Genomic DNA, 12,774 nt, shown 5'->3' with positions numbered 1-12,774 from the left:
AGAGCTGTGTTCCTATGTTGACCATGCTTCACCATCACATCGTGTGTGCATGCAGGAAGCATGGAGCCTCAGAACACAAGTTCCATGAAGTCAGACTTTAAGGGTGACTGAAAACAGGAAGCAGAGGTGTTCCTGACACATTAGGCCCTTCCTAGGTGAGTTCCCAGTTTATGCATGCATGACTGAAAGCTCCAAGTCAATCCTGCGTGATTACAGGGCGTGCTGGCTATGGCAGAGGGGCACAAGATGGAGTGGCATTGGCCAGGCTCACACAGGGCAGACATGTTTTTCCACAGGGCGAGAGGAAATAAGGAATACTTGGGACCACCCTGGAGGAGAAAGAGGATTCTTGGAGATTGTGGGGAGCTTTGTGTGTCCCTGTAGGTGAGTGAGTACATGTTGAGACCTGGGAGAGTCCCGAGGTCACGGTCTGGAGCCTGAATTCGACAGTGGAGTAGAGGAGGCGGGGGAGGGTGGTGTGGGAAAGCTTGGATACAAAGAAGCAGGGACTGAGAAGGGTGGGCTGGACAGCATGCGTGCGTGCAGAAGGACTAGGGATCTGCCACATGGCCCTGTCTGAAGTCCTTGGGCACAAGAGACATCCATCCAGGTCCACACTTCCACGGTTGGGCCTAATCAAAACAGGTATATATGGGTGTTTCAGGCCCTTCAGGGCCTCAAGGGCACTGTTTCTTGTCAACATATGCACGCACGCAGGCACGCACGCAGGCACGCATGCACGCACGCACACACGCACGCATGCATGCATGGCGGCTGGTGCTGCTTATGGTCTGATCCCCCATGCCCAGAACAGCTGTAGCCATTTTGTTCCATGCCTACCAGCTATTTCATATTGTTGCTTTAACATGCCTGCCAGTCATTGACACAGAGAAGCAACGTGGCTCAGAGCAAGGACAGGCTGGCCACATAGCCTGATTTGTTCTGTATGTTCTGTGTGAGATCCGCTAATCTTAAGAAATTCCACAAAGCTTTCTGTAGGAGCCACCGAATCAAAGGTCAACATGAACTGTTCTGTCAAATACCTTGAGTCAGAGCTGACCACCAGGCAGCTATATGAACTCATCATGGGTTTTGTGTGCTTTCTTTTTCTTTGTAAGCTGACAGAAAAATACTTCTGCTGTCATCATAGTTCAGATAATTCTGAGCTATGCCCCTGATCTGACCAGCATTGGGGTGTGCATTCCATAAACTATCCTTCCTTAACTGAGGTCGGTGTTCATAGGGTTTGTGTGCCCATTCTTGACCTCCAACAAGCCTAACCACGGACAAGGACTGGACAGGTGCATGCATGCTCCCATGCTTCTCCGCACAGGTCGAATACTCTCTGAAAGCGAGGGCCGACCAGCTGCGACCACCCTCCAGGGGAGGCAGGGCTCTGGGCAACCGCGGTGAGGTGTGTTCTTCTAGGTGAGTGACCAGATATGAGGGCCCAGGATAGTCTCCCTGAGGTGATGTCTGGTGCCCGAATTCCACACCGAGTGGTCTAGGCCCCAGGAGGACTGTCTAACAACGTCTTATGAGGGTCGCAGTGACTGAGAAGAGTGTACTTGGGGAAAGACTTGGAACCGTCTGCATGGATCTTTCTGTGGTCTTTGGGGACTGCAGAAGTTCTCTGGGTCCGTGTGTCCACGACTGGGCTATTTGAAAGCAGTGTGGGTTCTTTCAGGTCCCTTGAAAACCTTAACACAACGATTTTGTTGATGTTGTTGTTGCTGCTGCTGCTGCTGTTGCTGACACACGCGTGCAACCCCAAGCCCCAAGTCACACGTGCGTGATTGCCAAAGGGGCCTCTGCCTGGAACCGGATTGGCCAGTCTCATGCACACACACACACACACACACACACACACACACACACACATTTTCCATCCTGGCACAGCACTTCCGGAAGTGACTTCACACTAGCTGTGGCCTCCCTCGAGGGTAAGAGGGGTTTGGTGGGATTCTAGGAGGTATAATTCCCTAGGTGAGCGACAAGGCATCATGAGACCCGAGGTAGAAGGTAAAACCCTTCCGGAAACGTCATCTCCCTGGCCCAGTCCACTCTGGAGGGGAAGTGGGGTTTGGTGGGATTGTGGGAGGTGTGACTCCCTAGCTGAGAAACAAGGTATCGCGAGACCCAAGGTGAAAACCCTCCCGGAAGTGATGTCCAATGACCTTCCCCACCCGCGACGGTGAGTGGGGCTTGTGGGATTGTCGGAGGTGTTATTTCCCTAGCTGAGTGACCAGGTATCGCGAGACCCAAGGTAAGTCTCCCCAAAGGAAAGGGGCGTCCAAAAGCCGTGCCCCTCTCGAGGGTAGGAGGTGTCAGTACATATCTGAGCGACAAGGTATCACAGCAGCGAAGGTAAAACCTTTCCCGGATTGATTTCTAATATGTCGGCCTTCTCTCGAGGGTAGAAGGGGTTGGGGGACTGTAAGATGTGCATGTCCTTAGTAGAGCGAGCATCAAGGTGTCTTAGGACCCGATGCCAAACCCCTAAGTGATGGCAAAGTACCGGGAGCACCCTCAGGGAGAAAGAGGGTTGGGGGGGGGGCGCTGGAGGATGTGTAACTCCCCAGCTCAACTACAAGATGTCGCGAGACCCATGGTAAATCCTCCCGGAAGTGACGTCCAATAGCCGTGCCCACCCTCAACAGTAAGGCGAGTTTGGGCGGGTGACTGTGGGAGGCGTAATTCCCCAGCTGAGCTACAAGGTTTCGTGAGACCCAAAGTAAAACCCTTGAGGGAGTGATGTCCCGTAGTTGTGCCCTCTCTTGAGCGTAAGTGGGGTTTTGGAGTATTGTAGGAGGCGTATCTTGCAGGCTGAGCATCGAGACCCAAGGTAAACCCTCCCGGAAGTGACGTCCAATAGCCGTACCCACTCTGGGGGGCACCACGGGGTTTGGGGGGGATTTCGCTAGCAGGGAGAGATACCCTAGGGGACCCACTTCTGCAAGTGACTTCTCACTGGCTGTTACCACCGGAGACTGCAGTGTGGAGGTGTTTCCTAACTGAGAGGCAAGGTATCGTGAGACCTATGATAGAACACTTCCAGAAAGGAGGTCTCCTTAGGTTTTGCTACCTACTCTCGAGGGTAAGCGGGCTTTTCGGGCACTGCTTTGAGGCTGTTTCCCTTGCTTGGTGCCTGTGCATCCCGAGACACATGGTAATGCACTTCCTTCCAGAAGTGACATCCATCTCACAAGCCCTCAAGGGCAAGAGTGGGGCTGCACAAGCCAGTGGTGAGCCCGGGGACAGGGCAAGGGAGAACTCTGCCTCAGCTGGGGGTGGTGGTGGTGAATATCCTTGTCCAAAGGTCGGAGAGGCCTTCAGCAGGAGGCTTAGAAGGCAGGGGTTCTCTGTATGACAGAGGCTTCCCCCCACCCCCGCCCTCGCCCCATCAGCGGTTCTCCATGAGACAAGTCTTTGCTTATCCACACTGTTTAGTCATTGCTCATCGTGGAAGATGGGTGGCATGCCATTTACTCAGGGTGGACCAGAGATTAAATACATCTTGCGTGAAGGGATGCGGGTGAAGGGAAGCTTATTGGCTGAACCCTCCCTCCCGGGGCCTGTCCATCTGGATATCTCATTAGCATGGAGAACTCCGTGTGTTCTGTGCTGTGTAACTAGTGGACATAATATTCATCTGGGGGGGGGGGAGGGTGTTGTGGTCACGTGTTCCAACTGGAACCTGGTGGGTGTAGATGAAACGCCTTCCATTCTCCTATGTGAGAATTTACCAGGGGTTCGGTATCTGCTCAGCCTGCCCCGTTTTTGTCTGGTGACACGGTTCCACGTGTCCCACAGGGTTCTACTGACTGACAGACAAAACTAAGGATGAGGGTCTGGGGGCGGGGCAGCCAGGGGAGGGTCTGAGATAACCGTAAAAGTCAGGGGGGGATTCTGGTGTGGCCTGACCCCACAGGTGGCACAGACCACCAGGCTATTCCACTCTTAGCCTTCTGGGTGGAAAAGAGCCATATACATTCCTTCTCTTGAAGAAGCAAACCTGCCTGCCTGCTTCACTTCCCTGGTTTCTGTATTCCTTGTCTGTGAGCACAGGGACTTCATGCCCTCCACAGGCTGCCTGTTGTCTTGGGTGAGTGTATTGGGGAATCTCTGTTGCATTTGCCTCTGGTGTATTATTTGGGTCTCCCCTGGAGGCTTGGGTCCCCGAGTTTCTTCTTAAGCATCTAGACTGAGAGTTGCTGTGGATTTCACCTGACTGCGCAGCAGGGCTCAACCATTTCTCGCCAGGGCACAGCTCCAGTGACCTCATTGGCCATCGGTGGATTGGTGTCTGCGACTAGTAAGACACCAGCATTGGATCACTTGGCTTGGGGTCTAGCCAAGCTTGCCCTAACCTGGTGACAAGAAATCAGGGGAAAGAGCTGAGATCGGGGGCTACGGGGTTGTGGAGAGCTCTGCATTCAGCCAGAAAAAAATGGGACAGGATGTGACTGGACCTGGCAGGGTATTGACGCCACCCTTCCACCTCCTCTTTGCTCCAGCACAAGCACCAGCACACATGGCCACAGCCTGTGGGGTCCTGGTCCCTGTTTTCATTTACCGTCATGAAATCCAGCGTCTTTACTGTCTGTGCATACCGACATTTCAGGAGTCCCATCTGACCCAGGAAGTTTCCAGCCATGTCAAACAAGGAGCAGAAGGCCATGAAGAAAAGTGCCAAGCGGCCGAGGGTAGATAAGCCCCTCCCATCAAATGACTCGAAGAACCCAGATGCAGTCAACCCTGGTAACAACTGATATGGGGCTTATGGGCCTGGGCCCAACCGTGGGGATGCTCTACTACTTGGCACATGGAGCATGGTGGGGGGCAGTCTGATACGAATCAGGCCATTCCATGGCATTGCAGCTAGGCGGGCTGGGGAGGGGGGCACACGGAGGACAGAGCTCTAACCTCTGATTCTCAAGCATGCTCTGGGTTCCGGTCCCCACCTAACATTCTCAGCCCGTGGCAGAGATAGATACGAGGCTCACAGAGACCAACATGCCTCTGAAGAAGCCCAGGGGTCACAGGGCATTTTCCTGTAAGGCTTGTTGTACACATATATGTATCTGCTGTCCCTAGACTGGGGCCAAGCTGAGTTTTACCTGTGTGAGGTGGGGGGGGGGGTGAGGGAGGGGCACATGTTCCTGCGAGAGGGCTTCCAAACCTTTGTGTTGGACATGGGCTCATGGACCAACTCTAGAGAGAAGCTGTTTCCCATGCAGGACGATGAGAACAGCATGCTTCATTTGCAAAGGTTTTTCCTTCCTTCTCAATGCAGCAGACAGTCCAGCAGCCGGTACCAGTGACATGGGCAGCCATTCTTCAAGGTCAGATGTGCAAGAGGCCAGGTGAAGTGTTAAAGGGTCAGCCTTCCCCGTGAGGTGGTTTCAGTGTGGTTGTATGCAGGTGTACAAAGCCAAAAGTTCCCTTTACCGGGAAATGGATCTAAGTGGCGGGGAATGGGGGTGGGGGTGGTGTTAAGTGAAATAGGCCAGCATCAAAGAGACCACTGCCACCTGTTTTCTCTCCTCTGCGGACCCTGGATCACAAGTAGGTCCATACCTGAACGCAGAGGGGAGAGTGGGAAGAGGCAGGCAATACCCGGGTTGAGGGGAAGGTTTGCAGGGGTTGAAGGGAGGTGGCTAGAGGCTGACTCTGGAGGTTGCACATGGTCACCTGGCATGAAAGTTGAACAGACACTGTCTGGGTGATGTAGGAGGAATAGCAGCAGGAGGGGCTTGAGGAAGGAGGAGAGTGAATGTGGCTGGAGTGCAGGACACACGGGTGAGTACACCTTTATGAAACCCTCCGCTGCACCGTGAAAGGATCCCGGTAAACGTTTGATATAGAAATCCCCTACGCTGCCAGAACACTACAGACACAAAGTCACCGCTTGAGGAGAGGAGATAGTTAACTTCTGTGCAGCTGCCTGAGGTTGCTCAGGGAACACCTGGGTTGTGAGTTTGCTTGCCTGAGCCACCCAGACCCAGCCTGGGGAGGGATTCCTGGGGATACAGCAGGCTTTCAGTCTCTTGTGCTCCAGGAAGTAACCCTTAGCCATGTGCCCATATGCATGTGCAAAGGACTCTTTGGGTCAGTATGAAAACAAGGACGAAGGAATAAAATTAATGACCCTAAGAGAGGAAAGCCCGACTTCACCCCACATAAGCTCTAGCTGCTGCAAAACAGCATGCCTCTCCTTTTCCCTCAAAGCAAACTTAGGATGCTTGTCCTCGACTAAGAATTCTGTGTTATTTTGCCCACAGGGAGCCCGTTCAGAAGAGGAGGCAGGATTTCAAAGGTAGGTTTGAGCAGGTCTTGGTAGTCCCAGAACTTTCTTTCCAGCCCTCCGACTTATGCACAGTGAGAATGTGGTCGCTGAGAGACGACAGAACTCTGGAACAGTTGTGTGGCTCAGAGGATGTTTCTGAAGAGTAAGTTGTCCTTTGGCCTTCAGGGGTTACCTTTACCTTAACTCTTAAGATGCTGCAGTGAGCAGGGGAAATGTTGTAGCTGTCACCCAGGCTGTGGGGAGAGACTCTGGCTTCCTGCTTCCTGCATCTGCTGAAGAGTGTCACTAGACATGATGGGCGAGCAGATAAATCTCTGCTCTTTAACTTACTGCAGAAGTGGTATGTCAGATTTCAACAGCTGTTTCCCAAGTTCTGAACCAAGTCGTTTTTTCTGGCTTTTCAAAGTTGCTCTCCTCCAGGAACCCCTGCAAAAGGAGAGCAGCTCCTCCTTTACTCTCCTACAATAGCCTCTGGCCATTTAGGAGCCTGACAGGGAACACCAAAGGCAGCACCAGGAAGAAGCTTGTGCGTGTCCTGCATGCCACACTAGCTTGTTTTCTGTCATCCACGGTAACAACGCCAGTGTGACATATGCCCCTCCAGCCGAAGCGGGGTTTATTATCTTGTATAGGTGGACCAAGACAGCATTACAAGAGAGCCATCATCGATTCTTAGCCAGCGTGTAGAGTCAGTTCATACCAACAAGGAAGTCTGACAGCATTGCTCCTTCTGGTGCAGAGGAACTGTTTGGGTTTGGATGTGTCCAGAAAATTGTTTGTCAGTGGCATTGCTTAGTCAAGCAGGATACCCCCATGCCTGTATTCCTAACACTTAGGGAGTAGAGACAGAATCAGGAACGTGAGGTTGGCCTCAGCTACATAGCAAGTTTGAGACCAGCTTAAGAGACCGTCTTAAAAAATGCATATTTATTCATATTTTCCTGTAGGGCGTGTGTCTGTGATGAACAAGCTCCTCCTCCTCCTCCTCCTCCTCCTCCTCCTCCTCCTCCTCCTCCTCCTCCTCCTCCTCCTCCTCCTCCTCTTCCTCTTCTTCTTCTTCTTCTTCTCCTCCTTCTCCTCCTCCTCCTCCCCCTCCCCCTCCCCTTCCCCCTCCCCCTCCCCCTCCCCCTCCTACTCCTCCTCTTTTTCTCTTCTTCTTCTCCTCTTCTTTTTTTTCTGGATATTTGATATAAAGTGATGCCTCTTCCCTTCTCCCACAGGTGATGTTACCCAGTTTCTTATGGAAAAGAGGAAGCAGTTTGAAAAGGATGTAAATGCCTCTCTCAGAAGCCTGATTGAAAACCTCCAGGGTATTTTGAAAGCTGAGCAGAAGTCAAGGTAACATTGTGACCCTCTGTAAACAGCCTTTACTCTTCCACCCACATCACTCCAGTCTGCCATCATGATCGTGCACAGAATGGAATAGCTGATGGGATCTCTGGAGCACTGCCTTTTGCTCTGTGGCCTGGTCCTGTTCATAACCAATGGGAACAACCCCCCACCCCCTTTTTATGGAACTCAGATGTGTTAGCTGCAAGACTGGCAAGACAGCAGTTTCTCCCCCATCAGATAACAGTACAGGCAACTTCTTGTAAGGAAGGCCAGTCCTCTATGGGCTGCAAAACTCTACCAATTAGGAGGTATCCACCAGAGCTCTCTTCTGTAAGTCCCCCATGGAGAAAGGTTTCTGTGCACACTTTCTGTCTGGAAAACACTGTAGGGGAGGTTGCCTCCAGGACATGGACTTAGGCTCACAGAATTTATAGGTTACTCCATAAGGGGAAGGGAAGACTGAGTCTAATTTTAAGCCAGAAATGCAATCTTTGGAAAGAGATGCACGAGTGCATCCTCAGTGTTTGAGAGGAAAGACACGTGAAAAGATGTCTCTGGTAGCAGCTGAAGACAAAATTCTTCAGGAATGAGAGTCACATTTCTGCCCCTCGTGAGTCAGTGTAATTCATCCCCCCCCTTTCTTTTTTGCTCCTAGCTCCTGTTTCAAAATGGTGAGTGTGTGTCATTGGCTTACCTGCACCCCGTGTGACCATGCCTTGTAATCGGTACTGTGTTTTACAGGCAGGAGCTTAAGTCTATGTACTGTGAAAGGTTTGGGTCCCTGTACCAGAAGTGGCTGGATGAGGTGGACAGCACAAGGGACCAAGAAGAATACCTCAGTGTGAGTGGTGCTCTCAGCTTGGAACAGATCCTCTGCTGTGTCAGGTTCCCTAGTGGCAGGGCTTCCTGCAGCAGGTCTGCAGGGAAGGCACAGGACATGAGCTCATGGAGACAAGGAGGGTGGTTGATGTGGTGAGGAGAGACTGGCCATCCTCCCTGAATTGTTTGCCCCCCTACCCCCGTGGAGAGATGACAAGGGAAATGATGGGTTAGGAGCTGGCATGGTACAGGTGGTGTTGGGGGGCAGGGGTTGGTGAGGGTCGGTGAGCAGGTACTGTCTGCAGAGTGCCTGAGAAGGGATGGGATTATAACCTGAGAGGGGACCCTTCAGGATCCATTCAGTGCAGATGCCAAAGAGTAGGAGGGCCCCAAGTAGTCTTCTGACTCAGTGATCAGGGTTGCAGAGTGGGAGCAGTTCATGTTGCTGTGGCAGAGCAGGCAGAGACTTAGCAGTCAGTGGTCAGAGTTCAGACTGGCCCTGTCCCAGAGGAGAGAGGGACAGGTCCTCATTCAGTGATGGGCCTGAGATGGTGACTGAGTCACCTTCAACCTAGAGATGAGAATGGGGTTTGGGGGACAGGTACTGGACTCAGTGCTGTCTCTAGGGACTCTCTCTCTCTCTGGTGGAGGATGGAGCTGTGCTACCCCCAACCCCCAATCCCCACCCCACCCCCACCCCCTGCCTAGGAATCCTGACTGAGGGAGATGGAGATAGATTCCAGTCTGGCAGTGAGGAGCATGTTCTCTAGAAACCACTGATTGGGATGCAGCCATAGTCCCGAGGCTTGCTCATTTTGAAAACTCAGGAAAATCATTAACTTGTCTGCCTCAGTTTCCTAGAAGTAAAATCAGACTGGTGGAGAAACCCTACCTTTTAGACCTGTGTATTGAATGTTTTCAGCTTTTGAAATTTTTGTTGCTGTGGAATGCTCGACAGCAGGATCTGATATATGGTTGCTATTTGTCTGCTCTGTCATTCCTATTTGGTTGATGATGTAGGTCATGGGGTGTGTCACAATGTGGGGAGCTTTAGGTGAAAAACTCCTTTGGAAAGATGTGTTCCCTTGGAAGCTAATTATGTGCCCAAAAAGATTCATACTTTATGAAAACTGGGCCACAACCGAACTTAATTTTTTTTAACCTTATTTTGTTGAGGGTGGAAGTCTACAGATTAGATGGATCTCAAGTTAATTTCAAAATGAGTTGTTATTTCATGGGAATTTTGCCCAGATGGTACAGAATGTCTCACTCTGGAACCAGTCAGACGTTGCCATGTTGTTTTTGGTATTGAAGGGCATGTCTTCAACCTTGATCATGAATGACAGAACCCACAAAACAGCACAGGAATCAATTGCTGTAAGCAACTGGGCTGGATGTTCAGTTTTACTGACATTTTATCATCGATTTCCTCTATTTCAGTTTATAACTCAGCAGCAAATGAAGATTTTAGAGACAGCTATAGTGGACCATGACACCAAGCTTGAAAACGCTAAAGAGATGTGTGACACATATTTGAAGGTCTGGTAGATTGCACTTGTGAACAGAACGCATCCTTATGTCATACCACGTGTCTATAAAAGCAGGAGACAGAATGGCCCTTTCTCAATTTGTGGGAAAAGTAATTAGCTTTGAAATTGGTGATCACATTCTCTTTGGAATATTTTCCCCACAAGTAGGGAAAAGGCTAGGTTTTGTTCAGCCCGGGAAACTGATGATCTTTAGTGGGAGAGTGTTCTAGAATGGGAGCTGCTGACTGGAAATTTACTCTCTCAACCTCCCTCTGCTGCTTCTCCTCAAGCTTCTGTACTTCCATAGACCTCAGCTCTGAAGAGTTGTTGTCCCGGAACAGGGCCTTTCCCTCTCCCATATTTCCCAGGGGCATTCTTTTTTAATTCTCCCTCTTTGCTGTGTCCTCTGCAAACACCACTCCTCCAAAAACTCCACTGGATGCTTCTGTCTTGCCTTCCCTCCTCCCAGTTACACCGGCTTCCCCTGAAGTGACTCGTATTCCCTGTCCATGCTTTGCCTCTGCTCTTGGCCCAGATAGATCCCTGCGCCTTGTCTTCCCTGTGGAGATCCTATGTTTCCACCACTGGAAGTCACTATGTGTGTCCTCGGCAGTCACATAGCCAGCAGGCTCCCCTTCCACACCAGTTTTCAGCCAGGGTACATGTCTTATGCTCTTAGGCTCCGCTGGGCCCTGGGAATAGGGCAGAGGCTGGACAGGCATTTTGCAGTTTATGCACGGGCAACACAGCTCTTTCTCTTCTGGCATCCACCACTGCAGTGTTCTTTGAGAGATGATCAGAGGGGATCGAGTCCTCACTTCAGCTTCTCTCAGCTTCAAAGGGCATGTGATTGCATGCTGTGTCTTCTCTGTGAAAATTACATTCAGTGGCACCGTAAATGAATGGCTCCTTCCCCCTGGGGAACCTTGGGGGTCTCCCTCACATGCCTGTGCCTCTTTTTCCATGTCTGCTCTGTATGGCCTTTACCTGCTCATCCGTCCATTTTCTAAGATGAGTGCCTTAGGCGTTGTTCTCTTCTCTCAATGATAGTGAGCTCAAATACAGCACTGTAACTTTCTGTGGAGAGTTCATTTAGATACTACAAGAAGTGGCCACCAGTTCTTACTTTGATTCATAAGGAGGATCCGTTGGATGTGCAAAGTCGGTACTTTTTAAATTAAATGAGGTGAGGTGTCAAGTTCGGGCTCGGGGCTTATGTTCAAGTACCTTCTTTTGTTGTGGTTTGTTTCAGAAAGCCAACAACTTGAGTAGACATAGCAAAACCTTTATTGGTGGTCAGCAAACTAATGTGGAGAAGGAAATCTCCAAGGCACAGGACAGAGTTATCATGGAAACTGTAAGTCATGTGTCTGTAACACTGTGTGCCTCGGGGTGGCTTCCTATTAGCAGAGATGTAATGAAGATCCTCTAACTCTTCCATTTTTCAAACAGCAAGAGCAAGATGTATCCATTGTTGAAACATACCTTCAGTCCCTGATCCTTGACCGCCCTGAAGAAACCATCTGAAGCTCACACATAGGAGGCACAGGGAAGGGAGCGTTAGCCAAGCTAAGAAGATAGAGATAGTAGTAGTAGTAGTAGTAGTAGTAGTAGTCAGTGCAGCCAGCTCCTTTCTCTTTACTTTGTTTGTTAGAATGGAGACTGAGACTCTGTTTACCATTAAGCGAACCCACAGCAGTTCTGGGAGAAGCAACAGTTAAGTATAGAACGTCCAGGCCCACGAGACCGAGGGGGAATGGCTTCTGCCCGTGCAGTGACAATTACTCTTTGGAAGCAAATGTCATTTGGTGTTGTGGTTGGTTCTCTGTCACGTGCCCAAAGTGAATGTTACCTTACTTATTTTAGGAAGAAGTGAATAAAGATGGGACCTGTTTTACTGTGCATGCTTTTGTTTATTCATGAGGTCACAGAGCCAGTTCCATTGCAGTTGAAAAATCACCCCAACATGCCACTGAGACTTGATGAGCACACTCATGTCTGTGTGCTCACATGTGCTAAAAACCGTTAACACGATCCCCACAGCAGAGCCAGATCCTAATGTGTTGGGTCTGTGCTAGTTGTGGGGCTGTGGCATTTCCCAAAGACACCCAGACTCAATTCAAAGCTGCCTTCAGCACTGGTTGGAAGATACCTGCCCTTATCTTCAGTTGAAAGCATTTTATCAACGTGCATCTGTGTGTTTGTGGTTCCAGTGTTGTGGATGGGTGTTTACATGAGTATTTTCTAGGGTTCTCCTCAGACTGTTTACTATTCATCAAGTCCTTCTGCCTGTATGGGTGTGTTTGTCTACGCTTGGTCTTAACCAAGAGGCGGAGAAGCAGTGTGTGTGTGTGTGTGTGTGTGTGTGTGTGTGTGCGCGTGTGTGTGTGCGTGCCTGTGCGTGCACGCCCGTGTTTGTCTAACTCCGGACTCTTTCATTCTCTTACCCTGGTCCCGTTCTGTATTTATTAAAATGAATGCTTAGAATCTGTGTTCACTGCATTTGAGGGTCTTTATTTTTTAAATGTGTGTAGCTGTTGAATCTTTTTGTGAGCATGTTCCAAGTGTGCATCAGCACCCATGAAGTCCAGAAGAGGGGCTGAGTTCCCCTGGAGCTCGATTTACAAGTGGTCTTGAGCTACTCAAAGTGGGTGATGCTACCTGAACTTTTGTCTTCTGGAACAGCATCAAGAGCCTTCATTTCTCAGAATGACAATATTAATGCATCCTAGCAGCAGGCATGTAATTGAATATGCAAGAGGATTCCTCCTGCTCTCGGAGTTT

At 50.4% G+C, this 12,774-nt stretch overlaps 1 protein-coding gene across 10 annotated transcripts; it reads left to right on the top strand.

Annotated features, from left to right (window-relative positions):
- The first annotated feature begins 2,129 nt into the window (after positions 1 to 2,129).
- On the top strand, positions 2,130 to 11,892 carry LOC127675387 (X-linked lymphocyte-regulated protein 5C-like). 10 transcript variants are annotated; one of them, XM_052171505.1, is made up of 9 exons: positions 2,130 to 2,144; positions 4,625 to 4,761; positions 5,297 to 5,366; positions 6,285 to 6,319; positions 7,531 to 7,648; positions 8,384 to 8,483; positions 9,902 to 10,000; positions 11,243 to 11,347; positions 11,443 to 11,892. In XM_052171505.1, the coding sequence occupies exons 2-9, from the start codon at positions 4,656 to 4,658 to the stop codon at positions 11,515 to 11,517; spliced, it is 708 nt and encodes a 235-aa protein (XP_052027465.1). In that variant the 5' UTR covers positions 2,130 to 2,144; positions 4,625 to 4,655; the 3' UTR covers positions 11,518 to 11,892. The 10 variants fall into 10 exon arrangements, with proteins under 10 accessions (XP_052027465.1, XP_052027466.1, XP_052027459.1 ...); XM_052171506.1 differs by lacking the exon at positions 2,130 to 2,144 and adding an exon at positions 2,147 to 2,194; XM_052171499.1 differs by lacking the exon at positions 2,130 to 2,144 and adding an exon at positions 2,186 to 2,266.
- The last annotated feature ends 882 nt before the right edge of the window (positions 11,893 to 12,774 follow it).

Source organism: Apodemus sylvaticus, chromosome X, assembly GCF_947179515.1.
Source record: "Apodemus sylvaticus chromosome X, mApoSyl1.1, whole genome shotgun sequence".
Classification (NCBI taxonomy): domain Eukaryota; kingdom Metazoa; phylum Chordata; class Mammalia; order Rodentia; family Muridae; genus Apodemus; species Apodemus sylvaticus.
Note: the sequence above shows the minus strand (reverse complement) of the source record. Positions and strands in the feature narration are given on the sequence as shown.